This window comes from Littorina saxatilis, linkage group LG9, assembly GCF_037325665.1.
Source record: "Littorina saxatilis isolate snail1 linkage group LG9, US_GU_Lsax_2.0, whole genome shotgun sequence".
NCBI lineage: Eukaryota > Metazoa > Mollusca > Gastropoda > Littorinimorpha > Littorinidae > Littorina > Littorina saxatilis.
Window position 1 is genome coordinate 14,655,312 of NC_090253.1, and position 12,907 is coordinate 14,668,218.

The 12,907-nt window shown below is 46.3% G+C and overlaps 1 protein-coding gene across 1 annotated transcript; it reads right to left on the reverse strand.

The window, feature by feature from the left end:
• Nucleotides 1-247: 247 nt before the first annotated feature.
• On the reverse strand, nt 248-10,568 carry LOC138975357 (transcription intermediary factor 1-beta-like). Its single transcript, XM_070348018.1, has 4 exons — nt 9,899-10,568; nt 9,073-9,442; nt 2,394-2,593; nt 248-519 (listed from the first exon to the last, which is right to left on the reverse strand). The coding sequence occupies exons 1-4, from the start codon at nt 10,562-10,564 to the stop codon at nt 343-345; spliced, it is 1,413 nt and encodes a 470-aa protein (XP_070204119.1). The 5' UTR covers nt 10,565-10,568; the 3' UTR covers nt 248-342.
• Nucleotides 10,569-12,907: the final 2,339 nt, after the last annotated feature.

The following is a 12,907-nucleotide window of genomic DNA, read 5'->3' on the forward strand; positions in this document are numbered from 1 at the left end:
TAGCATCTGACTGGGGTATACAACAAGATGTCATATCAACCTGTATTAAAAAATAAAAAAACCACCCACACACACACACACACACACACACACACACACACACATACACACACACACACGCACGCGCGCAAGCACCCACGCACGCACGCACACACACACACACACACACACACACACACACACACACACACACACACGCACGCACACACACACACACACACACACACACACACACACACACACACACACACACACACACACACACACACACACTTGTTTTGAAGAAGGTAATATAACTTTAAAATGGATTGCGTAAAAAGCGGTGTCAGGTGACAAAGGTTGTCACAGCAGGTCCAGGTAATACTGGCCATTATGTCCCATCGGGTTACATCCTTCATGTCCACCATCCCACTGCACGTCCACATTGCCTTGTGGATCACGGCCCCTCTGTACTGCTAGTCTTGACGGGATGGCCGTCACTGTGCCTTTATGGAACTGCACATTTAAGTTTTTCTTGACCTGCACACAGTACACACTGGTCACTGCTCGTCTGTCACTGTCACCACTGTTCACTGCTCGTCTGTCACTGTCACCACTGTTCACTGCTCGTCTGTCACTGTCACCACTGGTCACTGCTCGTCTGTCACTGTCACCACTGTTCACTGCTCGTCTGTCACTGTCACCAATGTTCACTGCTCGTCTGTCACTGTCACCACTGTTCACTGCTCGTCTGTCACTGTCACCACTGTTCACTGCTCGTCTGTCACTGTCACCACTGTTCACTGCTCGTCTGTCACTGTCACCACTGTTCACTGCTCCTCTGTCACAGTTCACTGCTTGTCTGTCACTGTCACCACTGTCACCACTGTTCACTGCTCGTCTTTCACTGTCATCACTGTTCACTGCTTGTCTGTCACTGTCACCACTGTTCACAGCTCGTCTGTCACTGTTACAACTGTTCACTGCTCGTCTGTCACTGTCACCACTGTTCACTGCTCGTCTGTCACTGTCACCACTGTTCACTGCTCGTCTGTCACTGTCATCACTGTTCACTGCTCGTCTGTCACTGTCACCACTGTTCACTGCTTGTCTGTCACTGTCACCACTGTTCACTGCTCGTCTGTCACTGCTACCACTGTTCACTGCTTGTCTGTCACTGTCACCACTGTTCACTGCTTGGCTGCCACTGTCACCACTGTTCACTGCTCGTTTGTCACTGTAACTACTGTTCACTCCTCGTCTGTCACTGTCACCACTGTTCACTGCTCGTCAGTCACTGTCACCACTGTTCACTGCTCGTCTGTCACTGTCACCACTGTTCACTGCTTGTCTGTCACTGTCATCACTGTTCACTGCTCGTCTGTCACTGTCACCACTGTTCACTGCTCGTCTGTCACTGTCATCGCTGTTCACTGCTCGTCTGTCACTGTCACCACTGTTCACTGCTCGTTTGTCACTGTAACTACTGTTCACTCCTCGTCTGTCACTGTCACCACTGTTCACTGCTCGTCAGTCACTGTCACCACTGTTCACTGCTCGTCTGTCACTGTCACCACTGTTCACTGCTTGTCTGTCACTGTAACTACTGTTCACTACTCGTCTGTCACTGTCAGCACTGTTTACTGCTCGTCTGTCACTGTCACCACTGTTCACTGTTCGTCTGTCACTGTTACTACTGTTCACTGCTCGTCTGTCACTGTCACCACTGTTCACTGCTCGTTTGTCACTGTCACCACTGTTCACTGCTCGTCAGTCACTGTCACCACTGTTCACTGCTCGTCTGTCACTGTCACCACTGTTCACTGCTCGTTTGTCACTGTCACCACTGTTCACTGCTCGTTTGTCACTGTAACTACTGTTCACTGCTCGTTTGTCACTGTAACTACTGTTCACTACTCGTCTGTCACTGTCATCACTTGTCACTGCTCGTCTGTCACTGTCAGCACTGTTTACTGCTCGTCTGTCACTGTCAGCACTGTTTACTGCTCGTCTGTCCACTGTCACCACTGTTCACTGCTCGTTTGTCACCTTTATCGTTGTTCATGGCCTTTTGTAACAGTATTCATGCTCGCGCACGCGCGCGCGTGCGAGTGTGGGTGTGTGTGTGTGTGCGTGTGCGTGTGCGTGCGCGTGCGCGCGCGTGTGTGTGTGTGTGTGTGTGTGTGTGTGTGTGTGTGTATTTGTTTCTGGCTGGTTGACTATTTGTGTCTGCGTATGTACCTCTGGTTGTGTTTCTCCAAAACCAAATTAAACAATAACGCACAACAACAGCAAGTTTACCAAAGCAAATCAGAAGGTAAACATGTATAGCATTCTTTAACCGAGTCCTGAGTAACGTTACAGTGACAGTGGCAACTCTTAAAGTAATAGTAATACAGGGGTAAACGGCTTACCGTAAATAAATATTTTGACCGCCACCCCGTGAAATTAAGCTTGACGCGATCCCCAACCTTCAGCACACGAGCTAACTCCGCCCCTCTGGGTTTGTGGGCAGTCCGTGGTGTTGTCGCTGATGTCGCTGTAGTTGTGGCTGGTACTGGCTGTATAGGCTGATGTGAGGTTGTCGTGGTCGTGGTTGGTTTTGTTATTTGTCCTGAAAACAGACTTCAGTCTCTTAAAATTGTTGTCTAACGTTTACTTGTTTCCTTTATAGTCCTTGCTAGTAATCAATCAGCTTACAGGAAGCCAACATTGTTTTAAAAAGAAAAAGTCTTGTGGATTTGTTGCGTATCGTTTCATGACATGACAGATGAACATCTTACCCTTTTGTAGTCCGTTCCACAATGTGTTTCTGGATGTGTCCCTTTACAAACAGCGTTTGTCAGAACAAAGCCCAGACACAGACAGACAAATGAACAGTGTGTGACAAAACAAAGCCCAGACACAGACAGACAAATGAAAAGTGTGTGACAGAACAAAGCCCAGACACAAACAGACAAATGAACAGTGTGTGACAGAACAAAGCCCATACACAGACAGACAAATGAACAGTGTGTGACAGAACAAAGCCCAGACACAGACAGACAAATGAACAGTGTGTGACAGAACAAAGCCCAGACACATAGAGACAAATGAACAGTGTGGGACAGAACAAAGCCCAGACACAGAGAGACAAATGAACAGTGTGGGACAGAACAAAGCCCAGACACAGAGAGACAAATGAACAGTGTGGGACAGAACAAAGCCCAGACACAGAGAGACAAATGAACAGTGTGTGACAGAACAAAGCCCAGACACAGACAGACAAATGAACAGTGTGGGACAGAACAAAGCCCAGACACAGAGAGACAAATGAACAATGAGGGACAGAATAAAGCCCAGACACAGACAGACAAATGAACAGTGTGTGACAGAACAAAGCCCAGACACAGACAGACAAATGAACAGTGTGTGACAGAACAAAGCCCAGACACATAGAGACAAATGAACAGTGTGGGACAGAACAAAGCCCAGACACAGAGAGACAAATGAACAGTGTGTGACAGAACAAAGCCCAGACACATAGAGACAAATGAACAGTGTGGGACAGAACAAAGCCCAGACACAGAGAGACAAATGAACAGTGTGGGACAGAACAAAGCCCAGACACAGAGAGACAAATGAACAGTGTGGGACAGAACAAAGCCCAGACACAGAGAGACAAATGAACAGTGTGTGACAGAACAAAGCCCAGACACAGACAGACAAATGAACAGTGTGGGACAGAACAAAGCCCAGACACAGAGAGACAAATGAACAATGAGGGACAGAACAAAGCCCAGACACAGAGAGACAAATGAACAGTGTGTGACAGAACAAAGCCCAGACACAGACAGACAAATGAACAGTGTGTGACAGAACAAAGCCCAGACACAGACAGACAAATGAACAGTGTGTGACAGAACAAAGCCCAGACACAGACAGACAAATGAACAGTGTGTGACAGAACAAAGCCCAGACACAGACAGACAAATGAACATTGTGTGACAGAACAAAGCCCAGACACAGAGAGACACATGAACAGTGTGGGACAGAACAAAGCCCAGACACAGACAGACAAAAGAACAGTGTGTGACAGAACAAAGCCCAGACACAGACATACAAATGAACAGTGTGTGACAGAACAAAGCCCAGACACAGAGAGACAAATGAACAGTGTGGGACAGAACAAAGCCCAGACACAGCCAGACAAATGAACAGTGTGGGACAGAACAAAGCCCAGACACAGAGAGACAAATGAACAATGAGGGACAGAATAAAGCCCAGACACAGACAGACAAATGAACAGTGTGTGACAGAACAAAGCCCAGACACAGACAGACAAATGAACAGTGTGTGACAAAACAAAGCCCAGACACAGACAGACAAATGAAAAGTGTGTGACAGAACAAAGCCCAGACACAAACAGACAAATGAACAGTGTGTGACAGAACAAAGCCCATACACAGACAGACAAATGAACAGTGTGTGACAGAACAAAGCCCAGACACAGACAGACAAATGAACAGTGTGTGACAGAACAAAGCCCAGACACATAGAGACAAATGAACAGTGTGGGACAGAACAAAGCCCAGACACAGAGAGACAAATGAACAGTGTGGGACAGAACAAAGCCCAGACACAGAGAGACAAATGAACAGTGTGGGACAGAACAAAGCCCAGACACAGAGAGACAAATGAACAGTGTGTGACAGAACAAAGCCCAGACACAGACAGACAAATGAACAGTGTGGGACAGAACAAAGCCCAGACACAGAGAGACAAATGAACAATGAGGGACAGAATAAAGCCCAGACACAGACAGACAAATGAACAGTGTGTGACAGAACAAAGCCCAGACACAGACAGACAAATGAACAGTGTGTGACAGAACAAAGCCCAGACACATAGAGACAAATGAACAGTGTGGGACAGAACAAAGCCCAGACACAGAGAGACAAATGAACAGTGTGTGACAGAACAAAGCCCAGACACATAGAGACAAATGAACAGTGTGGGACAGAACAAAGCCCAGACACAGAGAGACAAATGAACAGTGTGGGACAGAACAAAGCCCAGACACAGAGAGACAAATGAACAGTGTGGGACAGAACAAAGCCCAGACACAGAGAGACAAATGAACAGTGTGTGACAGAACAAAGCCCAGACACAGACAGACAAATGAACAGTGTGGGACAGAACAAAGCCCAGACACAGAGAGACAAATGAACAATGAGGGACAGAACAAAGCCCAGACACAGAGAGACAAATGAACAGTGTGTGACAGAACAAAGCCCAGACACAGACAGACAAATGAACAGTGTGTGACAGAACAAAGCCCAGACACAGACAGACAAATGAACAGTGTGTGACAGAACAAAGCCCAGACACAGACAGACAAATGAACAGTGTGTGACAGAACAAAGCCCAGACACAGACAGACAAATGAACATTGTGTGACAGAACAAAGCCCAGACACAGAGAGACACATGAACAGTGTGGGACAGAACAAAGCCCAGACACAGACAGACAAAAGAACAGTGTGTGACAGAACAAAGCCCAGACACAGACATACAAATGAACAGTGTGTGACAGAACAAAGCCCAGACACAGAGAGACAAATGAACAGTGTGGGACAGAACAAAGCCCAGACACAGAGAGACAAATGAACAGTGTGGGACAGAACAAAGCCCAGACACAGACAGACAAATGAACAGTGTGGGACAGAACAAAGCCCAGACACAGAGAGACAAAAGAACAGTGTGTGACAGAACAAAGCCCAGACACAGACAGACAAAAGAACAGTGTGTGACAGAACAAAGCCCAGACACAGACAGACAAATGAACAGTGTGTGACAGAACAAAGCCCAGACACAGAGAGACAAATGAACAGTGTGGGACATAACAAAGCCCAGACACAGACAGACAAATGAACAGTGTGTGACAGAACAAAGCCCAGACACAGACATACAAACGAACAGTGTGTGACAGAACAAAGCCCAGACACAGAGAGACAAATGAACAGTGTGGGACAAAACAAAGCCCAGACACAGAGAGACAAATGAACAGTGTGTGACAGAACAAAGCCCAGACACAGAGAGACAAATGAACAGTGTGGGACAGAACAAAGCCCAGACACAGAGAGACAAAAGAACAGTGTGTGACAGAACAAAGCCCAGACACAGACAAACAAAAGAACAGTGTGTGACAGAACAAAGCCCAGACACAGACATACAAACGAACAGTGTGTGACAGAACAAAGCCCAGACACAGAGAGACAAATGAACAGTGTGGGACAGAACAAAGCCCAGACACAGAGAGACAAATGAACAGTGTGTGACAGAACAACGCCCAGACACAGAGAGACAAATGAACAGTGTGGGACAGATTAAAGCCCAGACACAGACAGACAAAAGAACAGTGTGTGACAGAACAAAGCCCAGACACAGACATACAAATGAACTGTGTGTGACAGAACAAAGCCCAGACACAGAGAGACAAATGAACAGTGTGGGACAGAACAAAGCCCAGACACAGAGAGACAAATGAACAGTGTGTGACAGAACAAAGCCCAGACACAGAGAGACAAATGAACAGTGTGTGACAGAACAAAGCCCAGACACAGACAGACAAATGAACAGTGTGTGACAGAACAAAGCCCAGACACAAACAGACAAATGAACAGTGTGTGACAGAACAAAGCCCAGACACAAACAGACAAATGAACAGTGTGTGACAGAACAAAGCCAAGACACAGACAGACAAATGAACAGTGTCTGACAGAACAAAGCCCAGACACAGAGAGACAAATGAACAGTGTGGGACAGAACAAAGCCAAGACAAAGACAGACAAATGAACAGTGTGTGACAGAACAAAGCCCAGACACAGAGAGACAAATGAGATGTGTGGGACAGAACAAAGCCCCGACACAAACAGACAAATGAACAGTGTGGGACAGAACAAAGCCCAGACACAGACATACAAATGAACAGTGTGTGACAGAACAAAGCCCAGACACAGACAGACAAATGAACAGTGTGTGACAGAACAAAGCCCAGACACAGACAGACAAATGAACAGTGTGTGACAGAACAAAGCCCAGACACAGACAGACAAATGAACAGTGTGTGACAGAACAAAGCCCAGACACAGAGAGACAAATGAACAGTGTGTGACAGAACAAAGCCCAGACACAGACAGACAAATGAACAGTGTGTGACAGAACAAAGCCCAGACACAGACAGACAAATGAACAGTGTGTGACAGAACAAAGCCCAGACACAGAGAGACAAATGAACAGTGTGTGACAGAACAAAGCCCAGACACAGAGAGACAAATGAACAGTGTGGGACAGAACAAAGCCCAGACACAGACAGACAAATGAACAGTGTGTGACAGAACAAAGTCCAGACACAGAGAGACAAATGAACAGTGTGGGACAGAACAAAGTCCAGACACAGAGAGACAAATGAACAGTGTGTGACAGAACAAAGCCCAGACACAGAGAGACAAATGAACAGTGTGGGACAGAACAAAGCCCAGACACAGACAGACAAATGAACAGTGTGTGACAGAACAAAGCCCAGACACAGACAGACAAATGAACAGTGTGGGACAGAACAAAGTCCAGACACAGACAGACAAATGAACAGTGTGTGACAGAACAAAGCCCAGACACAGAGAGACAAATGAACAGTGTGGGACAGAACAAAGCCCAGACACAAACAGACAAATGAACAGTGTGTGACAGAACAAAGCCCAGACACAAACAGACAAATGAACAGTGTGTGACAGAACAAAGCCAAGACACAGACAGACAAATGAACAGTGTGTGACAGAACAAAGCCCAGACACAGAGAGACAAATGAACAGTGTGGGACAGAACAAAGCCAAGACAAAGACAGACAAATGAACAGTGTGTGACAGAACAAAGCCCAGACACAGAGAGACAAATGAGCTGTGTGGGACAGAACAAAGCCTAGACACAGACAGACAAATGAACAGTGTGTGACAGAACAAAGCCCAGACACAGACAGACAAATGAACAGTGTGTGACAGAACAAAGCCCAGACACAGACAGACAAATGAACAGTGTGTGACAGAACAAATCCCAGACACAGACAGACAAATGAACAGTGTGTGACAGAACAAAGCCCAGACACAGACAGACAAATGAACAGTGTGTGACAGAACAAAGCCCAGACACAGACAGACAAATGAACAGTGTGTGACAGAACAAAGCCCAGACACAGACAGACAAATGAACAGTGTAGGACAGAACAAAGCCCAGACACAGAGAGACAAATGAACAGTGTGTGACAGAACAAAGCCCAGACACAGAGAGACAAATGAACAGTGTGGGACAGAACAAAGCCCAGACACAGACAGACAAATGAACAGTGTGGGACAGAACAAAGCCCAGACACAGACAGACAGATGAACAGTGTGTGACAGAACAAAGCCCAGACACAGAGAGACAAATGAACAGTGTGGGACAGAACAAAGCCCAGACACAGACAGACAAATGAACAGTGTGTGACAGAACAAAGCCCAGACACAGACAGACAAATGAACAGTGTGTGACAGAACAAAGCCCAGACACAGAGAGACAAATGAATAGTGTGGGACAGAACAAAGCCCAGACACAGACAGACAAATGAACAGTGTGGGACAGAACAAAGCCCAGACACAGACAGACAAATGAGCTGTGTGCGATGACACCACCACACAGATGTAAAACGCCCCATCATTTATGGTACAATCGCACCGTCATTTCATTTTTATTGTTCTCTCACCACACCTGAACGGTGTGTCCACAGAACGTTCGCTAACTCATGCAAGCGCAGTCGACACAAAATCCATATCGTCAAAAGAGAAGCAAAAGACAAAAGAGGAACAATAAATATATATATAACTGGACAAAATGTTGAAGGAAATACCTTCTGCGAAAGGCCAAGGGTCGTTAAGAATAATTGTCCGTTTGATGGGCACATTTTCACAAACAGCGACAGAGAACTGGTCAAATCGCAAAGACATTAGGGGGAAAACTAAATTGGCATTAACCAGAAAAATATTTTTCAATCAAAAAAAGGCATGTAAAAAGTGTGACGTACCTAGAGAGGCGATGTCAGCCTTCAGTTGATCCAGTTTCTGGAAGGTCAAGGTCAAGTCTGTGACCTCCATCTTGGGCGTCGTTCCAGTCTGTGACTCCAGGTCGTCGAGACGTGACGTCAGACCTTCCATCATCCCCAGCAGAGCCCCTCCAGACGCTGACTGCACCACATTTCCTACGCTGGCTGCGTTCAGGGCTAAGGCCGCCCGCCATTTCTCCAGATCCGCCAGTGACGACATGGCGGCGTCTTCTTCAGCCTTTATCAGCGTGTTGACCTCCTGACGTCGCTTCTTCATGCACTGCTCAAGGTCATCGAACGTGTCATTGGCCTTTTTTCGCATGACCTTCAAGGTGTCCTTGGACTCTTTGATCTAATAACACAGGAAAACAGGTCACTTTTTAACCACCAAACATCCTTTTTAAACGAGGATTTTGCACAAAACTTGGGCTTTGAGAAGACACTTCTTATGTTAAGTGGTAGTGTTCCTGGTGTCATAACCGATTATTCAACCAGACAAAATTGTTCCAACAAAATGATGGCCGTCAACTAATCAATGCTCATGTAAGCTAGTTTACTCAGAAACGATTACAGAAAGCCTCCCAACGGAAACTTTCAAAACAAATTGAAGCAATTGCAGCAAACCTTTACTCTCCTTATAGATACAAACTAAAACAAATACTGTATAACAATAACGTCAAGATGGAGTCTTCAAAATCATTGCTTATACTTTTTACACATTCAACGTAGTACAAAGCTAATCCAAATACAAACACAACGAAACCGAAGAAATCAATCCCGACCTAGACACGAATGGTTTGACACCAACCTGTGCTGCCAGTGCTGTCGCTCTGTCCCTCAGTCTCTGTGCCTGTTGTTCCAGTTCTCTTCTCTTCTCTGTCGCCACGTCTGGGATGGCCTTCACCTCTGCGCAGCTGCGGTGATTGGTTGTCGCACACAACATGCAAATGAGCTCTCGGTGGGAGGAGCAATAAACTTCAGCCGGCCTGTCATCGTGCACGTTACATGTTGAGCGGTTTATCTCGGCCAATCGCTGTGGAGTGAGTTTATTCAAATCCTCCACTTTATGATTTTTCATGGAGGGAAACTTCGCGTGACCTTTAGAACATTTCTTACAGAGCTTAATGTCACACTGCAAGCAGAATGACGTGGCAGCAGTGTTGTCGTCACAGACCACGCAGACATGCTGACCGCTGAGCATGTTGTGACTGTCCACTAGAGCCATGGTGGCCAGGTCAGTGGGCAGGTCATTCACAAGAGTGTCAGTGTCACCCTGACCTCGATTGGTGGAGGGCAGGATGGGGGCCCTGCAGAGCGGACAGCCTCTCTTGACCCCTGCCTTCTGCAGCCACGACACGACGCACTCTTTGCACACCAGGTGTGTACAAGGCAGTATCTTTGGCTCTTGATAGCCGTCATGGCAGACAGGGCATTCTGGTAGCTCACTGCTACTGGTGGCTGAAGCGGCGGCCATGATGACTTCTGTGAACACCCATACACACACACACATACACAAACACTCGTTTCTCATAAACGTTTATCCATCGCCTAGTTGGACGGAATATGGCAGAATGTGGAACAAAATAAGGGAGTGAATTACGTAAACCAGCAGAGGCGAACACATAAAAGCAACGCACCAGTTCTTTCCCTTAGACCGTCTCTCTCTCTCTCTCTCTCTCTCTCTCTCTCTCTCTCTCTCTCTCTCTCTCTCTAAAAATGGCCACCCTCAGATTCACACATTTATTTAACAGAGGGTTTAACAGAACACCAGATATCTCTCAAAGATTGCTACCGACTTTTTTTTATTTTTAAACGTCCGAAGAATGACAAAGAACAAGTCCAATAATCTTTGAATCAAAACAGAAAGCAGAAATCAAGCCGTGCCGTGCCACCAGTACAGTAAAACAACCATCAACTTACAGATACGCAAGGTACAGATAGATTTCTTGTATAATGCAGTCAAACCAGTTTTATACAGCGATCGGGTGACCTAGTCTAAGTGTCGCTCCATTGCGAAACGCTCTGTGAAAAAGGACAGAATATCGATCGTCAGTCTCAGCAACCTTACCTCAGAAATGAATCCTTCAATGAACGACCAGTGTCAGCAGTTCTGATTATATTGTGCACCAAGCTTCACGTTGTGTAGATTGATCTTAGAGGTCTGTACTTTCTGTACATACCTGTGTGACTGTGGCTGTCGTCACAACACACCAAGGTGGGACCCTCTGCCGATAAACAGTTGTCAAGGCGGAAACGATTAAGGGGTGTTACGTCACGTGCGGTAACCAAGGCGTTTAGATATGTTTTTCTCTCACCGCAACCAGAGCTAGGGCCTGCATTGCTTTCTGTGAAAGTGAAAGTAGACAGGGACAGTTTGGCCTAGTTGCTACATCGTGTTGCAATACAATGTGTGTGTGTGTGTGTGTGTGTGTGTGTGTGTGTGTGTGTGTGTGTGTGTGTGTGTGTGTGTGTGTGTGTGTGTGTGTTTGTTTGTATACGTGTGTGCTTTGTCTCAGTTGTTTTTTCGTTTGACTGTGTCTGTCTTTTTCCTTTTTTCTTATTTCCTCATCTTTCCTTCCTTTTCTTTGTTTGAGCAATAGTTTGCATATTATTGTCGACAGCAGCGGGAAAGGGTACCGATACAAGACCCGACGGAGACTGGATCCACCTATCCCCTTCCAGGGGCGGATCAGTTGCTTTGTAAGGGGGGGTGCACTTTGAATCGAAAGTGAATGTGATGGGCGCGAAGCGCCCGAATTTGCGAGGGGGGGCGGGGGCATGCCCCCCCGGAATTTTGTTTGGCCCAAAGAAGCAAAATGGTGCCATCTGGTGCCATTTGAACTTAGAAATGGTCATAGAATCAGCTTTCCAAATTTTTTTTTCGGGGGGGGGGGGGGGGCACGTGCCCCCTGTGCCCCCCCCCCCTCGTCCGCCCCTGCCTTCCACAGCTTGCTCACGCATGTTGGTCTACTTACGCACCCACCAACACACATGCACGCACACATACACACACACACGAGAAGGCACCTAAACACACACACACACACACACACACACACAAACACACACACACTCACACACACACACACAAACACACACAGACACACACAGACACACAAACACACACACACACACACACACACACACATACACACATACACACACACACGCGCGCACACGCACAATTACTAGATAAGTAAACAGAATATAATCATCTTTGAAAATCTTTTTATGAAAGAAATCAATAAACCTGTTGAAATGTTTGACATGGCGGGTACCTGGCCAACTTTTGCAAGCAGGCTCACTACAGAAAAACATTGGCGGAATTTGTGTAGGCTACAACTCTTTTTGTTCTACAAAAGATCGATTTACTACGAGTTTTATAAACGTTTACGTTTCATGACAATGTAGTAAATTCTTATTTGTATTCGTACACACACACACACACACACACACACACACACACACACACACACACACACACACACACACACACACACACACACACACACACACACACACACACACACACACACAAACACACAAAAGTGTGCACCTAACTCACCATTCACGGTGTGCAGTTTATTCAGCAAGCAGTTGCACACTTTAACATAGAAATACACAAGCAGCGAACGTTCAAAAAAAAAGAAGAGAGAGAATGAAAAAACAATCTGGTGAGTTATTGATTCTATCGGCGAAACCATTAACTACAAAATGCATTGGTATTTTTCCCCTTAAAAGTATTTATTTTTCATTTGCGCATCCGTTATAAAGACCTACAAAACGTCTTTGCAACTTGAGGCCCCGTGGGCCACAT

Bases quoted from the DNA above. Each gene is read 5' to 3' on its own strand.
- LOC138975357 (XM_070348018.1), bottom strand. From the start codon at position 10,564: ATGGCCGCCGCTTCAGCCACCAGTAGCAGTGAGCTACCAGAATGCCCT. The intron at 9,443-9,898 runs GTTGGTGTCAAA...CTGTGTTATTAG, and splicing joins CGACAGCACTGGCAGCACAG to ATCAAAGAGTCCAAGGACAC. The intron at 520-2,393 runs GTAAGCCGTTTA...TACTGTGTGCAG, and splicing joins GGTCAAAATATTTATTTACG to GTCAAGAAAAACTTAAATGT.